The 23,557-nt window shown below is 36.6% G+C and overlaps 1 protein-coding gene across 2 annotated transcripts in view; it reads right to left on the reverse strand.

The window, feature by feature from the left end:
- The window catches only part of ACC (acetyl-CoA carboxylase), a 1,497,654-nt gene that overhangs the window by 862,699 nt on the left and 611,398 nt on the right, over nucleotides 1-23,557 (reverse strand). For both annotated transcript variants that reach the window (XM_090383551.1, XM_090383552.1), the window contains 3 exons: nucleotides 22,327-22,516; nucleotides 8,222-8,346; nucleotides 238-351 (listed from right to left, as the gene is read on the reverse strand). In XM_090383551.1, coding sequence (XP_090239677.1) covers nucleotides 238-351; nucleotides 8,222-8,346; nucleotides 22,327-22,516 — 429 coding nt within the window. The remainder of the gene's footprint in view (nucleotides 1-237; nucleotides 352-8,221; nucleotides 8,347-22,326; nucleotides 22,517-23,557) is intronic.

A 23,557-nucleotide genomic window follows, 5' to 3' on the forward strand; every position in this document is an offset into this window, starting at 1 on the left:
ATATAGCTGTTATAAATATTATCACTATTCACACAAAAATATGAATAGTGATAAAAACAAAAAACAGACTTGAAATCAAAAATTACAAATATGATCAACTGCTACATTACAATGTAGCAGATGGTCATAAATGAATAAATTTATTGCATTAGGAAAACCTAATGTAACATATTCATTCATTAATATCACAGAAAGCAGATGAAAATAGCAAGTTTGTAAACAAACAATTATTCAAACCTGTCTTGCTCGCAGCGCAACCTTTGCATTTTCTGATTTGTTCAAAAGAGTCAGTTCATTTAATATGGCAGCTAACTCATCAGTAAGACCAGGTTCATGACCACAAAGATGATCCTAAAAGAAAAATATATATCAGTGTGTTATCAATCTATCATTTAATGATAATAAATAATGCATCAGACTCCTGCACTGGGTTGGCTGATCAAGCATACTGCAGAAATTTTCTTTCTGAATTATCTTTGATTACAAAGTTACTGTTGTTATTATTATTTTGTTTTGTACCGTAATGCTTCTGATTATGAAATTTGCACTCATAATTATAAAAATATTCAACAATAAAAATGAAATCTTTCAGCAAAAATCTGAAAGAACATCATTAAAAGAACACTAATTGGATTGCATTTATCATGATAAATTCAAAATTAAGAGAAGGTTCATGGGTTTCAATGCATAAACCCTGTAGTGGTGATGTTCTTAAGGCTCCCAAGACAATGTGTGCTGTGCTATGATGGACAGCATCTAGATATTTTAATACACTTTTAATGACAGAGTTATAGATGGGAGCTCCATAGTCTAACCTAGATAATATCATGGTGCAGTAGTGAAAAGCAGTATGCACCCCGTTTCATGGAAGATACTATTTTTAGAATATATAATTTCTTTAAAGGAACGTTTATTCACGTATTTTATGTGTTACAAGATATTTAGTTTATCATCCATGATTTGGTCCAAGAAGTTGGACAATATGTAGTAAGAAATGCAGACTGTGTAGTAACACAAATTGATGAGTTGTGTTTTACTCATGGAGGCTGTGCTGAGATCTTGAGTGAGATTGGTAGCGTATATATGGTAAGTGTATACTGCCAGTTCCTTAATGAACTGCAGCCTTATTTAAGCTATATTGAAAAAAGTGGTAGATATATTTCAAGGAAAGAAAATGGCAATTGGTATTGATTCAAATGCAAGTTCAACAACTTGGGGAAGTCACGAGACTGATACTAGAGGAAATGTTGATAAGTCAGAGACTTAATATTGTAAATGAGCTGGGCCAGCCCTCTAACTTCAGCACTATACAAGGAGAATCTAATATAGATTTAACATTAACTACAGAAGCCTTGTGGAATAAAATATGGCGTTGGGGGGTTAGGGAGGACTGGACTACCAGCGATCATAGATGTATCAGTTTTGAGATAAGAGATGAGAGGGTAGAATGTAATACAGGGTTTGAAAAGAGGTTTGCAGGGAGTTCTGCGAACCAGCAGTGTTTTGAAAAAGAGATTACAAAAGACTTAGAGATAATTGATAAGAAATAGATAGCAGCCAGGATGGAAAAAGGGCTGAGAAAATAGTTAGCATTATATATGAAAGTTGTTGTAGGTCTATGAGGAGCACAAAATTAAAAAGGGTTGTTCCTTGGTAGAAAGAGATATTAGCAGAAATGAGGAGAGTGAACAGGGCTAGGAGGAATTTCCAGAGGGTACAGAGAAGAGGAATAAGTGAACAAATGGAGGATTTAAAGAGACAATACCAACAAATAAGACAGGAATATGTTGGTAGAATTCAAAAAGAGAAGAGAGAAGCACAGCGAAACTATTTAAAAGAGGAAATGAATAAGAACGAATAGGAATTACCACACAAATTATTATTTGATAGAATGAAAGTTGATCAGGTTTATAGTACTATTAAAATAGAAAATCAGAGTACAAGGGACTGGGAGTCCTCCATGCAGGGGTTTGCTCTCTCCATTATTTCCTACAGATTAAATAAGTTTGGATAGTACAGAACAAAGACAAATTAGAAAACTAAATTATGAATATGTGGGGGAACAGGAAATTGAAAGGTTAATTATAGAGGAAGAATTGAAGATAGCATTGAAAAAAGTTAAGATAAAGAATACACCAGGCAGAGATGGATTGCTACCAGAAGTGATAAAGAAGTTTGGTTTGAAATTTGGAAAGGAATTGGTAGAGTTAAATAATGGGTGCTTAAATGAGAAAATCTTTCCTAGTTGTTGGAAGGAAGAATACATTAAAATATTATTAAAGAATAGAAAATTAGAGGGCGGATCCTGGATCACATAGACCAGTGACATTTACCAATAAACTTTGCAATAACCAGCACTGCTGGTTATTGCAAAGGTTTTTGAAAGAGCATTGATGAACAGATTGGAGGGATATTACGAGAGTAGTGAAATGAGCAGCCTGAGGCAGTTTGGCTTTCGGAGGGGCAGATCTACTGAAGATGGGGTTAAAATGGTGTCATATGTACAAGAGTATGTATTTGTTATTTGGTTTTTAGGAGCATTAGCAACTAAGGTCATATTGCTCCGGGAATATACAGTGGTCATTCCCTGACCTTTCCGAATCCTCCATATTTGGTGGTGATGGGCTCGAACCCCGGTCTAATTAAGAAGCATGTGCTACGCACTGCTGCTCCTTACCACCTGGCTACGGAGGCACCCTATGTACAAGAGACTTCAGAAAATTCTCTTGGGTATATTTCTTGACTTTAAGGGGGCATTTGATCATATGTGGTGGCCGAGCTTTCTAGCAAGAATGAGAAATATGAAGTGCACTGGGCAGTTCTATGGAGTTTTAAAAGATTATTTTAAATATAGGAAAGTTACGATTGTAACAAAATATGGGAATGTTACTCAGGAAGCAACAAGAGGTGCTCCACAAGATTCAGTCATAGGTCCCTATAGTTGGAATATTGTATTGGATGAGCTACTGGTTCAGGAGTGGTTAGGATGTGATCTGGTAGCATATGCCGATGATTTGTTAATAATGGTGGTGGGAAAGTCTAGAAAAGAATTGGAGGAAAGAATTAAGAGGGCTATGGGACAAGTGGAGAAATGGGCTAAGGTCCATAAAATGGAGATATTGATGAATAAAACTCACATGGTTCTGCTCAAAGGGAAGCTCAGTGAAAGAAGAAGGCTGACTATAAAAATATTTGGTAGGTCGATAGAATATGCCCCCTTGGTCACATACCTAGGAGTTTATGTGGATGAAATGTCCCTTTTGCTTCATGTGCTTTCCTAATTTAAAAATTAGGAAAGTCACAAGGGTAGAATGGGGAGTGAAAAGCAAGTCCTTATATGTCCTTTATAAATATATATTTCTACCGATTGTGACATATGCATGTGGGGCTTGGGGACAGAGTGACTAATAGCCACATTAAAAGAATGTCTTATTTCGGTGCAGAGATTTGCCCTTCTGGCAGTGATGCAGTCCTGCAGAACCATTTCAAATGATGTTCTGCAAGTTATTGCAGGAAAGGAACCAGTGGATCTGATAATACTTAAAAGGACAATGGAATATGCGATTAAGAATAATAAAGAGAACAGAACTTATGGGAATAAAATCTTGTAGAGAAGAGGGGAGAGAGAGAGAGTATGGAAGACACGATTTGAAAGTAGAAAAGAAAAGGTTACAGCAAGATATAGACTGTATAATACAGGAAAGATGGAGCAGTTCTACTAAGGGACGTGTTACCTTTGCCTTTCTGTCTGGGGTAAAAACTATGGAAGAGGTTTTATCTTGGTCTGGTCTAGGAATGTTCCAAACAATGTTAATAATTGGACATGGCATTGTCCAATTATTAACATTATTATTAAAATTATTATTAAAAATACTATTTACATATATACAAATTTTTACAATTGTCTGTTCTGCTCCGATTCATATACTCAAGTGACTTGTTTAAGAATAGAGAATGGAATGAAGTTTTTGCTGAGTTCACTAGAGAAGTAAGCAGCAGAATCAGACAATTGTAAAAATTACATATATATGTAAATAGTATTTTTATGGAGTTGAGATTTAGTTGGAATTGGAGTTTATTGATTTTATAGTTGTATAAAAAGGAAATGTTGAAAAAAGTATAGTTGTATAAAAAGTAAATGTTGAAAAAAGTATAGTTGTATAAAAAGTAAATGTTGAAAAAAGTATAGTTGTATAAAAAGTAAATGTTGAAAAAATATATATTGATGAATTTTAATGTTTAGAGTTTTTAATTTGGTTGGAACAAGAATCACAATTTATAGAAGTTTGCCTGTGAAGTTTAAAGTTTAATTGAGTTCTAGACAGTGGAGATCCGCCTCTTTGGGGCAGGAGCAGTAACATATCCTCAATGTTTGATTTCTCATATGGAGGATATGAATCAGGATCAAAAGATTAAAATCGATAAGATAGAGGAATAAACACGGATGAGTTTATTGCTCAGGAAGTGCAGGTACAAATAGGTGTTAGGACAGTGATGATGATGAGTGATGTCCCTTATGAGGGTTGTATACTGATTCCTGAGAGTTCTATAAGAATATCTCAGTGCATACACCTCATTTGTGGCCAATATGTCCTGGCTCTTTTGAAAATTTCTCCTCACCTGGTGTACCCTTTTCCTGAGTATAGTCAGTTCAGGCACCACCAGGGAATTGCCTGCTTCCTCGGTATTTTTCGTAGGATAGACTGGTCCACTGTTAAAACATTTGTCATAGTCAGTGCTTGCTCATCCGGGATACAGTTGCCGGATCTAGACCACTCATTTTCCTGTTTTTGCTCAGCTGCTGTATGTTCTGCAAAAATCTGCCAGTTTGCCTTTTTAAGGTTATATCTTTTCATATCCAACAAGGAGTACTGGGTTGTTTGTATTTGCCTGTTTTGTTTGAAGGTTATGGCTTCATTATCTAATGTGGTCCAGGCTGGCTGGACATACCAGTCTAATTTTATAGGCCATTGAATTGGTGGCAAGAGTGCAAGAGTGACATCAATGTCACTCCCTCGCATAGTACTGCCAAAAGTTGGTAAGTTATTAGTTTTATCATTTCAGTATGGGGGTTCTCCTCCACTTTCAAGTGAAGGGAGAAGATAGAAAGATCAATGGCACAGAACATATGGGTAGAGATGTGTGGAAGGTGTTGGTTCCCACATTTAGAACGGAGAGGTTATTGTCAATACTCGACTGTCAGTGAGCATATGCAGTATGACACATCACCTCCTTAATGTCAGCACTACACCACCGGGTGTTACATCCACTGAAATACCCAAGTAGGATCGGGGAAGGCATAATGAGTTCATCAAGGTCTGTCTCGGAGATGTCAACCCCAGGTGGCAAATAAACAGAACAGACTGTTAATAAAAATCCAGTCGTAAGGCAAATTGATACTGCTTCTAAGTTAGTGGAAAACAGCACAGGTTAGAATGGGGTCTGGTTGCCCACAAGGATCACAACTCCTTCATGTGCATGTCCATCCCCAGTTCTTACGTATAATAGCAAAATTATGAAATTAAGGATTTCCTTGGCCTTCAAATATGTCTCTTGTAAGAAAAAGCAAACTGGCTCGTGCTTTTGCAAGAGAACCTTCATGTCATCAGTATTTTGCCACAATCCACAATGATTCCAGTGTAGAAATTCAGTCATTATTTTGGCTTGGTAGGTCCATCAGGCAGCTTCGAAAGTGCTGAAGGCTTACTCTTCTCAGTCTTGGATTTACCTCTTTTGGGGAAGTATGGATGCTGTCCTGTGTCCATTTCTTCCTTCACAAAGAGTTCCAATACTAAATTATCTGGTTCCTTCCTTGCCTCGACATCCATTTTTTCTTGAGAAGTAGGAGGTAGTTCAGGCTTCTTACTGTTTTCTCCAGTGATTTCTTTTGTTACTTGTGGATCATTCTGAGGTACAGAGGAGTGGCAGCTGAATGATCCTTCTGTGTGGGGTTTTTTTTGAGCTTAATAAGTAGAAAGTGATGGGAGCATTAGCATTAGCAAAGGCACATGATGCAAGAAAGCAAGCTTCTATATAGCATCAGCCAAAAAAAAATAATAATAAAAATAAATAAATAAATAAACCCTTATTTCACACATCCACCATTCCAAAAGTTTGTCAAGTTCTGCCTTGAATCTATTTAAGCTATCAACTTCTACAGTGAGTGAATGAGTGTTGGTGGGATGGTCACTTCAGTGTGAGTTCCAATGAAACTTCTCCCTGTATTTCCTTTCTTCAATCTCTGGCATGCTCGTGAGTATGCAGAGTGTTCTCCTTGGCAATATTAACTGCCAAGGAGAACTTTTGGTGAGTTTTGTAGATGAACAGGATGTAGTTTTGTGGTCCTTTGCAGAGCATCGAGTGCATGCAAGGGCTCCACAACAGGCTGTTTTGCAAGAGTGTTCTTATTTCTGGCACTTATAGCACCTTAAAGGATTTGGAACATATGGTCACACTGTACAAGTAATTACAGGCAGTATTGATCTCATTAGAAGACATTGGTGAATGAAATGCAAGTATGCTGTTTCTAGTGGAAAAAACTTTCCCATCTGTACGCATAAATAATCTTTTCATAGCTAGGGTTTTAATTAAGAAGAGATTTCCTTTTCAGACACTTCAAGGCGATCCCATTCTGCAATGACACCACAGGATGAATCTTGTGTCTTGTTGGATGTGGTAACTGTGGTGAGCATTCGGCCAATGTATGTGTCTCGAAGGAGCTATTATGAACGTCTGTCACTTCTGGACTCTACAAGTATAATACCTGAGCAAAGTCATTTTACTGATTTAGGAGAGCCTGCAACCCTTCCAAACCATTTTGCTACAAATATGACAGTTTTCCTATAGCTTTCTCACTCGTAAAGTGTCTTATCAGATAATAGGGTGCTGGAACCAATATATGGGTCCAGCACTTCTTTCTGCCTTTTTTGCCGAAGTGACATCAGGATCAACTTCTAATTTTTCTGATAGGGACCATGTTGAGTATCCCACAAGAAATAATTTTATATCAGGATTCATGGGATTTTTGTTCTTGTTCAGTACCTGCTCCCCACCCACCATGGGGTCCAAATGGGATGCCCACTACTTGGCAAGCAATAAATGCACTCAGGACTGCTATACCCAGGTTAGCCAGACACTATACCTGCACCGCTACCAGCCTGAATCCTGTCCCCAGAACTTAAGGGTAGGGGCATGGTATTTACACGGTTGACCCTTGCAAGTGAACCCACTAGCCAATTGATCCTTGCTGAGCAATCCAGGACCACATGTCTTGTGAAAGCAGAAAGGCCAAAGTTGTGTGCTAAAGTTGGGACCCTAAACCACCACGATTCACTTTCTGCATTTCCACAGGTCACAGTACAGGGTTAACATGGTGGATTTCTATGGTGTTAGCATTGAAGCTAGGCTGTGGGCATTGGATCCCAGTGATGCTAATCTCGAGGCCCCCTCACCATATACAGTTGCCCACATCAAGGGTTCAGTGTTTGGATCACTGACTAAGTATTCTCTTAAGAGACCACAGAGGGTTCCCAGAAGGAGAATTTAAACACCCTCAGGTTTCATAGTATTTTTAAATCTCCCTCCCCCATTGCCTGGACCACCAATCACCACAGAGCCTAAGGTTATACCACCCAGCAAGCAAGAAATGAAATTGGAAGTAGGGTGCCAGGGGTACCCAGACACCATATTAGCAATGTCACCAGTCTGAATCTCTCTGACTATAAGAGGAGAGACATGGTATTGACACAGCTGACTACAAGCAAACAAACTGAGTGACTGATCCTGAGCAAGCCATCCCAGGCCCACCATCTTGTTGAAACCGGGGACAGAAGTGGTGTGTTGAAACTAGACCCCTAAACCACCAGGATCCTCTTTTCCAAGTTTCTCCAACTTGCAGGATTCCCATAGAGTTATTGTGTAACCTAGGCTGTGGGCACTGGATCCCAGTAATGCAAAGCTGTAGAACCGGCATCACCACTGGGAGATCCATCACCACATATAGGTGGCCACATGAAATCTCAATTGGGCTTTTCCTAATGCAAATCTATCTCATTATGTATTAAGATTTTTTTCAATGCATTTACCAAAGATTTCTAACACCAAATATAAAATTTCAATTTATAGAAAGTACCTTTCACTAACTGCATAACTTACTCAATTTTATATTTATATTATTCAAAATCTCATATAACAATTACTGATTTATTCTAAATTTACTCACAATAAGTTTGATGATCAGCTGGTTCTTCTTATTAACTTGCAAGTGGGAAAATATTTTACTCACAACAGCACCCATGTCATCTTTATGTTTCTCACGCAATAGAGAAACACATTTATCGTAGTGGCCTACAAGAGATTTTTGATTATAAAATAGTAAAAAAAAAAAAAAAAAAAAAAAAACAGCTAGAAAGAAATTTAAGAAACTACTTTGACAACCCTACATTCCAAGATTTTAAAACAAGAAAACAAAATTTAGTGTCAACCTGTCATGTTTTTCTATGAAACAACTAACAGATTTCAGTGGGGTTTGCTAGGAAACAATGTTACCTTGGATGAGGGCATGAAGTATTAATTTTGGAGAGTTCATTACCATTCCTGAGAAAATGTGCTTCATTTTTATTATAAGACTACCACATAAGACATAAGAATTCACAGCACAAGGTAGACATATATCAAGATGTACTTCTTGGATATGTATTATTTTATTGATAATACCAGCACTGAGATACCACTATGAGACCCAAAAATTAAAACAGCAAAGCAATGCTAATTTCAGGATGGCTATTATCATTATTAATATTATTAGTGGCATATGATGTAAGGATACAAGCTTATGAATCATCAGCCAAAAAAGAAAAATAAATAAATACCACATCACTTGTTCCTCCCCCTCCAATAATTTGCCTGGCTTTTCTATGGATTTCTTCTAAATGCCCACCTTCACAACACCAGATGGAAGTTTGCTCCAAGGTTCAACTACCTGCTGGCTGAAGGTAAACTTCCAAACATCTATCCTGCAACCATGCTTCTTCAATTTGAATTAATCCCCCTCATATATGCATAGTCTGAGCAAAAAAAAGGCCATCAGCACTGAGCTTGCTCAATCCTTTCAAACTCTGGTTTTAAGATGCTACAATTTGCAGAAATGAAGCTAAGCTTGTCTTGTTAAAACCACCTTTTCATCCATAAACAATCTTGTTTCCCTTCATTGCACCTGTTCCAGCAGATCTACACTATCCTAAAATAAGTCCTCAAGACTGGCATGCAGTACTGCATAACCATTGATTTATACAATGGGATAATCTGCCCCCCCCCAGGTCTTTTTCGTATTCCTCTGGCCTGGAAGAAATACCACACAGTAGTACATTAATCTGGGATTATTGCTATATGCAGCAATCCCAGATTAATATGCAGTACTTTGCATTTATCAATGTTAAACTTCATTTCTGAATCCATTGGCCTAAATTGTTTCGAACTTGTTGAAGCAGCTTACGCTGATTACTCTCATTAACCACATTGCCAACCTTAGACATTAATCCTGATATATCTTCTTCAATATCATTAATAAATATAAAATACAAGCAAGGGCACAGCATGGAACCCTGAGGAACTCTATGAATAACATTAGTCGATCAAGAGCAGTGTCCAATAATAATAACCATTAATAACAAAACTAATTACGGAACCCGGGGGTCTGTAATTAGTTGTGTTACCTCTTGTGAATACATTCGTACATCTGCAGTCCATAGGGACCCCTCCTAAATCCATAATGCTCTCAAAATTATGGCTAAAGGTTTGCTTACCTCCTTTCCTGCCTCCCTTAATATAATTGGATAGACCCCATCCATCCAAGGCACTTTTTTTTATGTTAGGTTTCAATAATTCCTCTTCCATTTTCCTGTCAGTTATCATAAAATCATTTAGCACCTTGTTGGATTCTGATGAACTTCTGAAATTCCCTCAATAAGGAACTCCTTGTGTGAATGTAGAGGCAAAATACTTATTCTTTTTCAGCAACCTGGACGGAATCATAAACAGAACCATCATCATCAATTGAACAACTGGGATTCAACTGCTTTCCTTCCTTTCACTTTTAATATAACTAAAGAAGTCTTTGCTTCATTTCTTGGCATTCTTTGACAGCACATCTTGTAATCTGCCTTAGCTTGCCTAACCACCTTTGTCATCTGATTATGGATTATTTAATATCTACCATAGGCTTGCTTCTGTATCTTTTTTTTTTTTTTTTTTTTTTTGATTTGGTAGTTGTTGGCACATCGGCTTCTACGGCCATATTGCACCTCCCAAGGTTTTTGCAGTACTTTGATCCAAGCCCGAGGCGGGAATCGAACCCGCGACCTTGGGTTGCCGGGCAGGTACTTTACCCACTCGGCTAGCCCGGTCGGCTGCTTCTGTATCACCAAATAATTTATATGCATTCCATGTATTTTTGTTCTTAACCACAAGTCTTATCAGTTCATCTGACATCTATTTAGGTCTAAGCCTGGAATGGAAATAGTCAGTTGGTATAAAAAGCCTAGTAGCAGCTACGATTACTTCTCTGAATGATTCCCAATTAGCACGAGCTACTGGCAACATCATTATCATCACATGTATTATCCCACTGAAAAGAATTTAAAAACTGTATGAAACCGCAGTAGTCATCCTTATAGAAGAAAAAGCCTTTCTGTTTACACTTGACAGTAGTTTTGTGTTTAAATTAGTCTGTTTGTTTGGTTTTTAGGAGCATTAGCAACTAAGGCCATATTGCTCCGGGGGGGATATGCGGTGGTCATTCCCTAACCTTTCCGCATCCTCCCTATTTGGTGGTCATGGGCTCGAACCCGGTCTAATCAAGAAGTGTGTGCTACGCACTGCTGCTGCTTCTGCCCACCTGGCTATGGAGGCACCCAATTAGTCTGAATCAGAGCACTGTGATCATTACCACCAAGAAAGTCTTTTACTTGCAGGTTCTTAATGCATGAAGAGTCACTGCTGATAACCAGATCAAATGTACGGCTTCCTCTTGTTGCCTCTCTAACATGCTGCTGTAGAAAACAGTCATCCAATAAATCTAAAAAAGTCTTGCTAGTGTGTGGTAGTGTGTGTGACAACCCACAAATTCATATCAACATCAAGAAGGTTAATCACCCATTAAAAAATATTCTGATTTACTGGTTCAGTCTTGTTTATTTGAATAGTGTTTGTTATACTCTTCACTTCACAGTTGTTTGTCATACACTTCACTGCCTATAACCATGCTTCTACTCTCATCTTTGTTTTATCAGTGCTTATGTCACACCAAACTGGCTCAACATTTTGCTTGCTACCAAGTTGACTGGATGCACTGCCTTATATTTAATATGATTCTAAACTAAATGTATGAGCCTATCCCCCCCTTGTGTCTTGTCTTCCCTTTCTGTAAACATTGTACTTCCCATATTCAAATTCTGCATTCCTTACGTACATCTGAGGGACAAAATTTCTCTGATATCCTTATAATGTCTGCATTTGATGACTTCAAATTCATCAAATTTATTTACCTTATGAGTAGCATGTGTACATTCAAGTATACATGGATGTGGGCACTAATGATATTAAGAGTAGGAAATCTGAGGATTTATTTCACAAGTATAGAGCAATGCTGAGAAAAAGTCGCAAGTTAGAATTAAATTTGAAAGTGTCTGCAATTCTGCTGATACACAACAGGGTGGAGTAGATGATGAGAGCCTTGTCAATCAATTGTGCCTTGAAGAGACATTGCAAGGCTTGTTGGGTAGAAATTTCTCGCCATGATCTGTGCTTGTTAGCTGGACAAATTTTTTTTTTTATAGGGAAGGGTAATATTATTATTATTAGCCATATGGTGCAAGGAAGCCTGAGGCTTATGCTGCCCCGGCCAAAACAAAATTCCCTAGTACCCTGTGTGTGTGTGTGTGTGTGTGTGTGTGTGTGTGTGTGTGTGTGTGTGTGTGTGTGTGTGTGTGTGTGTGTGTGTGTGTGTGTGTGTGTGTGAGAGAGAGAGAGAGAGAAGTAGAAAGGAATCACCAAGAAAGGGAAGAATGATGATATCCAGCTCAGGACCCTGGGTGTGCCAAGCCCATACTCACCAGATATGAGCCCCTGGGGATAGATATATAGAATATTACTCATGCCATCAGGGCAACACTAGGTGAGTTGGAAACCTGATAGCATAGGGGGGTATACAGACTAATACATTAACTACAGCCACAGGCAGAGGTGAAAGTGATTCTTGCACTGCTTCTATTGGAACATGCAGCAACCTGAAAAGGAAGGTGTTGGGGATTTCTAGCCCTGATAGGGGTCATTGTGAAACAAGAAGCTACATGGGATGTGTTAGGGTAATTAATAGTAAGAACAAATAAAAACAGTATTACCGTTCATGTCCTTAAAAGCTGATATCTGTTTCATCTATGACTGCCACTGGCAGACATACCCTTATGGATTGCTGTTTTGTTGCCTGATGCATAAGTGAAAGCTCTGGCAGTGAGTTAGGCAGCTGAAAGCCTGATGGGCCACCCATTTTAACTGCTTTGAGGGCACCCACCTTATTCTTTAAGTTCTTGTAAACATCCATCAGAACACTGATTTCACACCTAATTTCTTTGTACTGTTTACACACACACACACACACACACACACACACACACACACACACACACACACACACACACACACACACACACAGCTATAAATTATAATTTATAAACCTCTTCTAATACTGATTACACTGCTGCAAAACTGTGAAGAAATCTCCAAGTATCCTATATCAATACTAAAAGGCAGCAAAATTCAAACGTTTTTATCGCTACGACACAATGGTAGTAGAAGTTGAATGTGGTTTTTTTCAGATTACAAGGGCCAAGTAAAGAACAAATGCAGGAAATTAATCAGAGAATTACAAATAATTACTGGACTACTAATTTTAAGTCAAAAGTTATAAAAAACAAAAATTTTAAATCAATAAATAAAGTTCCACTTGGTGTCTTGCAAAAAAGCATCTAGTCCAGATAGCTTCACCTGAACAAATTTTGATTTTGTGGTGCTTTGGACCATGCTGAGCATATGCAAGGGCATCATGGAAGATATTTACGAGTGTCCATATTTCTGGTACTGAAAGATTTCATGCATATGGACATCATCATCATCATCATCAGCCATTTTCAATCCACTGCAGGATGAAGGCCTCTCCAGCAACTTTCCAGTTCTTTCTGTTTTGAGCACCGGCCATCCATTTACTACCCAAAAACTCATGAATTTCATCTATCCATCTCCGCCTTTGTCTTCCAGGTTTTCTTCTAGCTCCTCTTGGGTACCATTCTGTTATTTTCTTAGTCCATCTGTCATCATGTCTTTGAGCTATGTGTCCTGCCCAAGACCATTTTAGTTCTTTAGTTTTGATAAGAATGTCCTTTACTTGAGTTTGCTGCCTAATCCATGTGTTTCTCTTCTTATCTAATAGTTTGATTCCCAATATAATTCGTTCCATTCTTCGCTGTGTAGTTCTCAGCTTCTCTTCCATTCTTTTGGTGAGTGCCCAAGTTTCACTTCCATAAGTCATGGTGGGGAGTATACATTGGTTCATTATTTTACGTTTCAGACAAACTGGGATATTGCTCTTCAAGTATGTGACTATATTTCCTGAATGCTATCCATCCAAAATTTATTCTTCTCTTGACTTCCAGCCATTTATCATTATTACAGCTAATAACTTGTCCCAGATAAGTATATGACTCCACCTTTTCAATTACTGCTCCTTCAATCATTATTTCCCTTTCCGTGGCATACTTGTTCATCATTACTTTTGTTTTAGCCATATTCATCTTTAGTCCAAAATCCTTACTAACTGTGCATAACTGATTAAGATTTTCCTCTAATTCTTTGGGATCGTGGCTTATGACCACAATGGCATCTGCAAATCATAAATGGCTTAGGTACTCTCCGTTCACATTGACTCCTTTCTGCGACCAGACTAATCTTCTGAAAGCTTCCTCAAGGGCAGCAGTAAACAGCTTCGGAGATATTGTGTCTCCTTGTCGAACTCCTTTCTCGATTTTAAATTTCCTACTGTCTTTGTCTATTCTAATGAAGGAAGTAGGACTCTCATATATTTTCTTCAAAATCATAATATGTGGGGTATCTATGCCTTGTCTTTCCAGTGCCTGAAACATTGCCTTATGTTGTATGGAGTCAAATGCTTTTTCATAATCCACAAATGCCAGGCATAATGGTGTTTTATATTCATTTGCTTTCTCCATTAGCTGTGATATCACGTGAAGGTGATCCATATTTGAGAATCCTGTCCTAAAGCCAGCTTGCTCTTTCGGTTGATTCTCATCAAGTATTCTTTCTAATCTGTTAGTAATGACCCTTGTGAACAACTTGTAGATGTTGGACAACAAGCTAATTGGTCTATAATTTCCAATTTCTGATTTATCTCCTTTCTTATGCAGCAAAACTATGATTGCATTATTCCACTGCTTAGGCGACACACCTTTTCTAATGTACTTTGTGAAGAGCCTTGCCAGTTTTTGTGTTATGTCTCTTCCTCCCAATTTTAACAACTCTACAGTAACTTCATCTTCCCCCAGGGCCTTTTCATTCTTCATTTTCTTCAATGCATGTTCTACCTCATCACAAAGAATATCGGGTATGTCGTATGTGTTGCTATTTTGCAATCCATCTTCCCCACTGCTGGCATCATTCCCTTGCTCCTTGTATAATTCTCTATAGTAGTCTTCTGCTATTTGAATTATGCCTTCTCCACTGTTTATAAGTACACCATCGCTATTCTTCAGTTTCAGTATCATTTGTGTTTCTGTATTACTGCTCATAGCCGCTGATTTAAATCCTTTGTTTTCCCTTAATGCTTGTTCTTCTTTTCTTGTGTTAAATCTTCTTATGTTATGAGTCTCTTTGTAATGGCTTTGCATAACTCAGTATACTCAATTTTCTCCCTGTCAGTGTTTTTCTTTCTCTTCATTTGTTGTCTTCGATTCATCATGACAAGTGTTTCTTGACTAATTTTTCTTCTTTGGATTTCTTTTTCCCTATAGGTTTCTTGGGCTTTATCACTTCCAGAAAGTTGTAATATTCCTCGTCGTTATCTTGGTCCTGAGCAGTCTGCAGAAGCTCAAACTTGTTCTTAAGTTCCAGTACATACTGCTTTTTCTCCTCTTCTGTTATCTCAAAGACCTTTGTATTATTTACTCGAGTCAATTTTTTCCTTTCCTACATCTATATCAAGTGTGCATCTTACCATTCTGTGATCACTTCCAACATTTACCTTATTCAGGACGGTAACATCATTCACAATATATCTTCTGTTAGTGAGGATGTAGTCGATTTCATTAGTAGTTAATCCATATGGACTCTTCCATGTCCACTTTCTGTTGACCCATTTCTTGAAAAAAGTGTTCGTTACTGACAGTCCTTGAGATTCTGCAAATTCCACAAGTCTGTCACCTCTTTCATTTCTTTCACCAATTCCAAAATTTCCCATAGTTCCCCTTTCTGCACTGTTTTGTCTTTTTCCAACCTTAGCATTGAAGTCCCTCATAATAATAGTGTAGTGGGTTTTCTGCTCGTCTAGAGGACTCTCAATTTCGGTGTACATTTCTTCAACCTCTTCATCATCATGGCTCGATGTTGGTGCATAAATCATTATAACCTTTAGCTTGTGCCTCTTAGTAATCTTGAGTATTAGTCTTGACACCCTTGGTGATGTACTTTTGAATTCCAAAATGTTGTTTTTAAAATCTTTATGGACCAGAAACCCAACTCCACCTTCACTCCTTTCACTGTTTCCATTGGTGTACAGCAGATTTCCACTTGATAAACTTATAAGTGACTCATTTCTTCTTCTTGTTTCAGACAAACCGATGATATTCCAATTGACATTTTCTAATTCCTTTTCCAGCTCTAATATCCTATATGGACATAAGGAGGAGATAAATATATTTTACAGGCTCTGGTAGATTTAGAATTAGGTTTCTAATGATTATTAGATTCCCATCCCTATGTACAAATACAGTAGAACATTGATTAACCGAATTATTGGGACCAAGATTGATTCGGTTAATCAAATAGTTTGGATAATCACATATACATGAGAATACCCAATTTATATGAAACAAAGTGTAATTAGACCTACAATTAAATTATTGTACACAAGATTATTACTACTGTATTTTGAAATATGAAGTTTTATAAAAAATAATTGATTTAGGAAATGGTTTGTATATAATAACCAAAACATTTTGAAGAAACAATGTATATTATAATAAAACAATGTATATTGAACTTAACTGTTTACTGGTTTCAACTATAAATTGCACACAAATAAGGGTATAATGAATCTTGGGAAGGTTTATTTTTATAACATGCAATCTTGAATTTTCCTTTGACCCATGCGAAATTGTCTTTTTTTCACGGCAAGGTCTCTCAACCTCTTTAATAGCAGTATCTCTGTAGAACTGCATTCAGACTGTTGCTCATGCCATGCCATTACAGTTTATAGCACAGTGAAGGCTTCTGCTTGAGTTGGCCTGCTTCTTGCTTCCTCTTCGTCATCAGAATCATCTTGGTTAAAGTCAGCATGTTATTCATCCTAAACTAATGCAACAAGTTCCCTTCCAGTTAAAATATGATAACCAGGATCATCAGCATCACTGTTTATCCATGCCTCTGCACCATCTTGCCCACACTCGGAAAACCCGGCAATCCCTTTAAGTAAAGTTATAATCTCATCTACGTCTTCATTCAAATAGTGCACACATGCAACCATCTCTTCAGAAGGACCCCAAAATTTAAGCCATGCCCTTTTCAGATTTCCCTCTGACAACATGTTATAGGCATCTGCTAACACGTAGCAACAATCCTCAATGTTAAGCTTCTTTGTAAACTCAACCATGCTCACTTCATCTCCCTCGTAGTAAAAAGCAATGCAAGACTTGTTTTTTGTATATCTTTTTTTTAATTTTTCTATAACACCTTGATCTATTGGCTGCACAAAGGGCTGTAACATTTGGCAGTAAAAACCTGGCAATGAAGTTCTCATCAATTGAATTCAGTTTTTCATATATCTTTTTTTTAATTTTTCTATAACACCTTGATCTATTGGCTGCACAAAGGGCTGTAACATTTGGCAGTAAAAACCTGGCAATGAAGTTCTCATCAATTGAATTCAGTTTTTCAAGAAGAGGGTTGGCTGATGTGGTGCATTACCAATAATAAGCAAAACTTTACCAGCTTTACCTTCATTTTCTCGATGCCTCTTCACACATGGAATAAAACCTTGGCTAAACTAATCCAAAAACACAAAGGGGCAGCAGTATGTATTAAAATTAAAAAGCAAATTGACCCAGTTATTTCATTTTGAAATATCCACGAACAGAAACTCGAACGTTGCAAGATTAGAAACAAAATGCCTGTAATAACGGCACACTGCAGTAGCTCGTAGCAGACTGAGAGAAAGCTAACTGCCCCCCATACTTCTGTGCTAACAACAGACAATGACACATCAAGGTTATAGGACACTGTCCATCGTCCACACAGTAGCTAAAGTCAACATCTGATTTTTAACTCCTGTAATGACAAATTAAAACTATTTCTATGCTATATTGCATATATCTTCGAATAAATTATCAGGAAATGAATGCATTAAGCAGCAGGCGAAATATTTCAGCATAACAACCAGTGCACTAAAAGTAGATACTGTAATTTTTTTCTGGGTAGTGGTGGTTCGGATAATTGATTTTCAGATAATCGACATTCTACTGTATTCATTTCACAGTTCTACGCATTGCATATTTAGTTTGGAACAGATTTCTTCCTTGACACTTTGTGAAGGCCACATTTTGAGATTATGCTTCAGGATAATTTTAAGTTCAGCACACCTCATAGTGTGTTATTACAATGGATATTCCACAATGGATTGGCTCAGAGGACCTATTCTCAACAAAGATGCAATTAGAATGAAACGGTTGTTGGCTTATCTTGCAGTGGCAACTATGACGGTTTTATACAGTAAAAATGTTCTTTATGGAGCAAAGAGATCAAAATCATGTGATATTTATTCATCATGTTTTTTTAAGAAGTTAAAAGACTCTGTAATGTCTTCCCTGTCCCTAAGTATATGCTGCAATTTTACAGAGGCATGAAGTTGTGATGTTTTCCATGTTTCTCTTGGGTTGGGGAAAAAAAAAAAAAAAAAAAAAAAAAGTAATTTCCAGTGTCATTTTGTCTTAGGCTTAATGGCTCTCAGCCCTGAGAGAGTGCATTTCTTCTCCCAGGTTTCCTGCCCCACCATGAGGAAGCACGAATAGTGCCGGTAGGTTAACCATACAATAAGTTTAATCTATTAGTTAAAGAAGAGAAAAAATGTAAGGCGGCTTTCCTTTCTGGGACTTGCTTACAGTTCATAAGGCAAAATATATTTATTTGTTGAAAAGAAACAAAAACTTAAAACTAAATAGGAACTGTCACTTTGAAATAGATCACTTTATAAGTCGCATTGGCTACAAGAATGATTAGCATCTAGGACCAAAATGTACAGTGAATGGGTAACATATTGCCTAAGAACTAAAGGTTGCAGGTTAAAATGCTGCCTCCAGTATGGATGTTGATTTTCCAATATTTTTTTAATATGAAGTATAATTAATGCAATCAAATCATCTTAAAAACTAAACACATCCTACTGTCCTATAATATGAATTAGTATTGAATGTCTCACAAAATAAATAGTTTAATACATTGCAAATACATAGTAACAATGGAATACTACTGGCAATTATGTCAAAAAGAAAGAAACTGGCATTTGGAAATTGATAATGGAACATAATGCATAAATCCAGCACCTACACCTTTTGACAACTGATCAGCCTATTTTCCCTCTGCCCTCATCAATTTCTATTATATATTTTCCCAACCTTGTTGTGAAAATATGGAGTAGAACTTCAAAAATTAATTATAATTGCTGGGTTTTTTTTGTTTCTTTTAATGCAAATTCTAAAAAATCGATTTGGGAGTACCAATATGAAAAAGATTTGGTTAAAACCCAAAGTTCATTTCCCCAATTTTAAATGACTGAAAACTGCTGCTATGCCATGCTGACCTTTAATGGCATTATGCAACATAAAAGCAACTAAAGCAAATAATTTTTGAACATGTAATATATAAGTAGGGTGACCATATGCTCTTGGACAAAATGTGATCTAAAGAAGAAAATCTGGGGCAATGCAACTGTTTAAAGAAGGGAATCCGGGACAACGTTAGTGTTCGCGTCTTTTTATTTATATGTGCCTTCATAAGTAAAGTAAATTATTTTCTAATTTTCTGAGTACTTTAATATTTTATTTAGTATATTAATAAATAATTTAACTTTCAAAATACAATTAAAAGTGTGCAACAAAATACATAATGAATCAAATTTATAAATTTTTTAATTGTGGGATAATAAAATTACATTAAAATCTGTTCACATAAAGCAAACAGATTTTATAAATGAAAAGAAAAGAACTCATGTTTTTTTTTTTTTTTTTGTTAGTTCAGAGGTAATCATTACAAAAAAATCAAGTGCACTTAGTTAAAATGCAAAATTCATTTTGCATTTTAACTAAGATTGACATGGCTGAAAATAAAAATTATTTCATTCATTAATTCAAGGGTTTTTTTTTATGCATGGGTAATGTACACACATCATTTCTACTACCAAGGTAGTTTTAATGCATCATTTTAATCATATCTGGAATTAATCATGGAAGCTACTAAAAGTTTCATGCCTATTAAGAAATATCGTTCTAGGTTTAGGCCTAAATGGTTATCAAATGAACTAATGAGACTCGTGACTGAGAAGAAATATGCATGGGATGCATATATATTATGAAACGACTCAGAAGCCTATGGCAGATATAAGCTAGTCTGTAATCAGGTCACAAAGGAGGTTAGGCAGGCGAAGGCAGATTATGAAAAATCTTTGGCAAAGAATGCTAAGAAAAACAGCAAGCATTTCTTTACTTAAATAAACTCGAAAAAGAGTTTATTTGATTGGTTCACTTGATATCGAGGGGTTTGAGTGTTGATGATCCTGCTCAGATAACAAACAAACTGAATGAGTATTTTGCATCTACATTCGCACATGAGGAGTTATTAAGGTTTGAAAATGGCAGAAGGTTATCAAAGTGTAGCAAGGGGCTTAATGATTTTGTAATAACTGAGAGCAAAGTGGAGGAGAAATTGTTGAAGGGGGATCGAAGGGTGACATGAGTAATTACAGACCAGTTAGTTTAACTTCCATTACAGGTAAAATAATGGAGTCACTGGTTAAAGATGCATTGCAGGATCATCTAGACAAGACTGCAGCAATAATTCAGACACAGCATGGGTTTGTTAAGGGAAAATCTTGTCTGAAAAATTTGATAGTATATTATGATGTGGTTACAAAGGAACTGGATGCAAAAAATAATTTTGATATCATATATTTGGATTTCAGGAAAGCTTTTGACACTGTTGTGCATGGAAGACTATTGCACAAATTGGAGCAGAATGGTATTAAGGGTAAGTTGCTACAATGGATAAAAGGATGGTTGAGTGGGAAAAGACAGAGGGTGATAATCAATGGGTGCTGCTCTTCGTGGACTAATGTTATTAGTGGAGTCCCTCAGGGTACAGTGTTGGGTCCATTGTTGTTTTCTGAATTTATAATTGATATTGATAATGGTATATCAGCTTAATGTCCAAGTTTGCAGACGATATGAATGTTGGCAGGGTTGTTAATGACAGTAATGGAAGTGTGTCAGTGCAAAAGGATCTAGATAATTTGGGCAGATGGGCAAAGAAGTGGCAACTGAAGTTTAACCTTGACAAATGCACTGCATATGGGTAGAAGTAACCCCAGAGAAACGTACCAACTATGTGGTACTACACTTAAACGGTAGAAAATGAAAAAGACCTGGGAGTAATTGTGCAGTCAGATATGAAGTTTTCTGAGCAATGCAGACAGGCTGCCAGGGCAGGTCATAGGGTTTTGTCAATGATATATAGGAATTTTGCTAGCAGGGAAAAGGAGGTGATTGTCCCTCTGTATAAGGCAATGGCCAGGCCACGCCTTGAGTACTGTGTACATTGGAGGCCTCCTTTTAGGAAGGATTATCAATATCAATTTGCTCGTGCGTGTACAGAGAAGGGCAACAAGAATTGTGAGGGGAATGAAGGGATCCTCTTACCAAGAGAGGCTTAAGTTCTGCCAATTGCAGTGGCTGGAGACTAGGCACCTGCACGGTGATCTGACTGAGGTGTATAAGGCCTTGAATGGGTTGAGCACGCTGAATTCTGATGGGATCCTTCCACTTGTTCAGATTACAAACCTAAGCGGGCATAAATTCAAATTAAGAAAAGACAGATGTAGAATAGATGTGTGGAAATTTGCCTTTAGCTGGCGGGTGGTTAATTGCTGGAACAAACTTCCATCTGTTGTTGTGGAAGTTGATAGGTTAAATAAATTTAAAGAGAAACTGGTAAGGCATTTGGAGGGAATGGTGTGATTTTTTTTTTTTTTTTTTTGGCTGATGCTGCATAAGCTCATACACTTGCTATCTTGCATCACATGCCACTACTACTACTATCTCATTCTAATCATTAAAACAATGCATTAAAACTACTTTGGTAGTAGAAATGATGTATGTGCATTACCCATGCATAAACAAACTCCTTCATACTCTTAGGCATTTAGCCAAGAAATATATTTTAGATTATTTTATTAATTATTATACATAATTAATAGTTAATTATAATTAATTAATAAGTTCGCAGACTGCCAGGAGCCCACCATATGGTTTAGCTGGTACACTGTCTGGTTGTGTAACAGAAAATACTGGTGTGTTTGAGAATTAGTATAGCATGGCATTTTATTTATTCAATATTTATTGTTCGTGTAAGATTCCACATTTGTGAATAATTCTTTTATTAAGTAGCTCGGAAGCCATAAATTCGATAGGAAGTTAGTGTTAGTTAAACTTTATGGAAAAGAAAAACAGACCAATAAAAAATTTATAGTTGAAATAAAAATATTTTTAACAAGGAAATATACTATACTTGCCAGGACAACAGTCTAAAACTAGGACTGTCCCAGCTAAACTGGGACATATGGTCACCCTATATATAAGAAACAAAATCTAATCTAATATGCATGCACTGAAGTTATTAAACAAAATGCTCATTTTAAGAGTGGCTAACATTGGTTGACTGTCAGAACTTTGGATTATATCATATTTAAAAAAAACGATGAAAAATTTGCACTTTTATTACCATGTTGAAATTCAGTTTCCACACACAAATATTGCTTCAGAAGTTCTTGCACAACTGCCTTCATTCTTCCCCTAATACCATTCCGATATCTCTGAACCAACTGAACAATTCCTTGTGTTGTCATGAAGAAAACATCTCTATCTGAGCGTTTCTGGAGGGTAGCTGCATAACTATCTATTGCACTTGCAATCTAAGGGAAATAAACGAAAAAAGGTTTACAATCAAATATCAAAACATAATATGAGTAACTTTTTTAGTCCTTTCACTGAATTTGCTAATTTAATACTAAAATACTTTTCATTACCATAACTATTATCATATGTGCTGGCAATAAGTTGACTTGGGAAGTGCAAAAAGAACTGTCTAAAATTTTATAGTCAAGTTATACATTGAATATAAATTCCTAACATTGAATTGAAGGCATGTGCTTAGGTTTAAAAAGACAAAAATTAATACAATATATTTAAAATTTATTAGATATACTAGTACATAGGTTCCCAAACTTTTTCAGGCCACCGCCCACTTTACAAGACATAAATTTTGTAACCCCCCCCCCCCATAACAGTTTTCCGCATTCAAGCCGTTTGATATTTTCAACGTAAATAGCAACTAATGATACATTACTGCTTATGCCGTTAAATATTGAAAAAGTAATGGCCAATATGTGTTTCATCTTGAACACAGTTATTGCTATTCCGATTTTGATGAAACATAGCCCATATGTAAAGATTGTAAAGTGTAGGCTCGAATAACATTATGCACAGTTTCATACAATGGTTTAAATATGAAAATTCGGAATACATATTAAGAGATTGCAAATGCATTAGTAAGAATCTTATTGTAATAATTAAAACACCATCAAATATATTACAAAATTGTTTATTTCAAACTTACAAAGTAAAAATACAAAGAGAAAATAACAAATTAATGTGAAGGATGAACCTGCTGCATTTTTAAAAGTTTGTTAATATTGGGTTCAACTTTCGTTAAAAACAGTAGTAAATCGCCATGCTCAGTTATATGCAATTGGTTCCTTTTCTTAGATAGTAAATTCGCTACAGCACTAAACCCATGCTCAGCCAAATAAGAAGATGGAAATGCAATTAAAAATTTCTGCACTATTTCCCATAATCCAGGGTACAGTGTCGGTATTGATTTCTGAAGCCAGAACTCTTGGTATCCACTTTTGAATTTTATTTTTAGTTCTTCATTTGTTGTGAGTTCTATGAGT

This window comes from Mastigoproctus giganteus, chromosome 10 (genome assembly GCF_048544385.1).
Source record: "Mastigoproctus giganteus isolate SK-2022 chromosome 10, ASM4854438v1, whole genome shotgun sequence".
Classification (NCBI taxonomy): Eukaryota; Metazoa; Arthropoda; class Arachnida; order Uropygi; family Thelyphonidae; genus Mastigoproctus; species Mastigoproctus giganteus.